The sequence below is a fragment of the Etheostoma cragini genome, chromosome 23 (genome assembly GCF_013103735.1).
Source record: "Etheostoma cragini isolate CJK2018 chromosome 23, CSU_Ecrag_1.0, whole genome shotgun sequence".
In the NCBI taxonomy this organism is placed as follows: domain Eukaryota; kingdom Metazoa; phylum Chordata; class Actinopteri; order Perciformes; family Percidae; genus Etheostoma; species Etheostoma cragini.
Genome location: NC_048429.1, coordinates 687,787 through 689,983, shown reverse-complemented (window position 1 = coordinate 689,983; position 2,197 = coordinate 687,787). Strand labels below are relative to the sequence as shown.

General features: G+C 46.0%; 1 protein-coding gene across 1 annotated transcript in view; it reads right to left on the bottom strand.

Annotated features, from left to right (window-relative positions):
* Positions 1-385: 385 nt before the first annotated feature.
* LOC117939054 (T-complex protein 1 subunit beta-like) overlaps positions 386-2,197 on the bottom strand; it is an 11,365-nt gene continuing 9,553 nt past the window's right edge. The window contains exons 6-10 of the mRNA XM_034864097.1: positions 1,855-1,965; positions 1,626-1,725; positions 1,224-1,365; positions 797-1,018; positions 386-599 (exon numbers count right to left, since the gene is read on the bottom strand). Of these exons, the coding sequence (XP_034719988.1) occupies positions 988-1,018; positions 1,224-1,365; positions 1,626-1,725; positions 1,855-1,965 (384 nt within the window). The 3' untranslated portion in view covers positions 386-599; positions 797-987. The remainder of the gene's footprint in view (positions 600-796; positions 1,019-1,223; positions 1,366-1,625; positions 1,726-1,854; positions 1,966-2,197) is intronic.

Below are 2,197 nucleotides of genomic sequence, written 5' to 3'. Positions count from 1 at the left end.
ATTATAATAATAATTATAATAGTTTAATAAATACTGGAATCAAATACCTTGTTTCTTTGGTAAATTTGTGCCAACTTTTCGTAAATGTATGCCAACTTAATTATTTTAAGTAAATTGCACTTGTAAAACAGAAATAAAGAATTTGTCAACATTAAAAAATACAAGTGCAGGATTTGATCTAAATCTAATTTTTAATTTAAATTTAACCTAATTAAATTATGTGTTTCGGACTAAAATTATCTCTATTTTGACAATAGTATAACTTAATCTTTAAAATTTTTGTAGACTTTACATAATACTTTGTAATATACAAAAATGTTTATTATTGAATTTTCCCAACTTAAAAAAACAAGTTTGTTAAACTACAAAAACAACCAACAAATCAACTGATGAGGATTGGTTCTTTTATTTTCAGTCAACAAAACAAACGACGTCCAAACTTACGTTTAAAGCGACGTTGACCGACACAGGCTAATGTTAGCATTACTAGCTTTACATCGGCTAACGTTAGCATCACAACCAACATAACACATTAGCCTCACACAAGCCTGTCTGTTGACAGCAGCTGTGTACAATTAGCTTCTGTGTTGCTAGCGCGACTAAAGCCGCGTTAGCTTCAATCAGCTAGCGAGACAGCAGCTGTGTACAATTAGCTTCTGTGTTGCTAGCGCGACTGAAGCAGTGTTAGCTTCAGTTAGCTAGCGAGACAGCAGCCACTTATGACTAGCTTCTGTGTTGCTAGCAGGACCGAAGCCGCGTTAGCTACAGTTAGCCCAGCAAGACAGCAGCCGTGTACCATTAGCATCTGTGTTGCTAGCGTTAGCTTCAGTTAGCCAGCGAGCCGGTGGCAGTGCTTCCACAGTGAGAGTTTAACAGACAAAATAAAAAAAACAGCGGAGTTTCTCTTTAAATTTGAACCACACAGAGGCGATAAATAACAAAACTGATCCCTCCCCTGCCCGTCATCTTCATCCTCCTCCTCTTCCTCTAGCAGGGGTGATGATCGGGAACTCTCTTCCTGCAGAAACAGACACACACACACACACACACACACACACACACACACACACTTTAACGTCAACAACTAACCTTTCAGCTGCTGCTGCTAAAGAAAAACAACAAATTGGGATCGAGCGATGCTGTTTTGCAAGGCTAACACTGATTATTATTATTCATATTATTATATGAAATTGGAAACATCGGTTGAGGCGCGATGGACCGACCTGGGCGCAGCTTTGATGATGTTGTCGACTCTCAGGATCATCTCGGCGGCTTCGGACGCGCTCAGCAGCACCTGGCGCTTCACCTGGAAGGACTCGGTGATCCCCAGCTCGGCCATGTTGCCCACCGTACCTTCAGCCATATCTGCAGGGCACACACACAGGGACACACACACACACACACACACAGGGACGGACACACACACACACACACACACACACACAGGGGGACACACACACACGGACAGACAGACGAGGACAACACGAGGGTTAAAGCTCGACTCCCTTGTCTCCTGTGATTAATAAAAGACATTTATCTCGAGAAAGCCTTCTGCAGCAACGTGACTTTTGCAGATTTTTAGATCTTCCGATGCGTTCAGGTGACGAATGTCTGTGTTCACTCACTCAGCCCGCAGGTGGTGTTGTTCTCCATGTGTGCCGCTCTCAGCTGAGCCACCAGGTCGGCGCTGTCGTAGCCGGCGTTGTCGGCGATGATGGTCGGCAGCTGGACGAGAAAACAACGAGACAGAGATTTATGAGTTTGGTTTAGCTGCACGATATATAATAATAAACAATGTAAAGTTCATAGAAGAGACATCACAAAGCTGTTTCAGTGCAGCAGAGCGGTCCGTACCATCATCAGAGCCTTGGCAAATGACTCCATGGCGACCGCCTCCTTTCCTGGCGTCCTATTGGCCAGATCGCTCACCACCTTGGCCATTAGCATCTCAGAGCAGCCTGACGGGGGGGGGGGGGGGGGGGGGGGGGGGGGGGGGGGGGGGGGGGGGGGGGGGGGGGGGGGGGGGGGGGGGGAGAGACACGGTTACGCACGTAGAAGACTTTATTTCTCATGTTAACGTCACACAACAGCTGTCAACACCTCAGGTATGTGGTGTTGACCTATATGAGCAGGGCTACGTGTGTGAGCGTGCGTGTGTGTGTGTGTGTGTGTGAGCGTGTGTGTGTGCGTGAGAGCC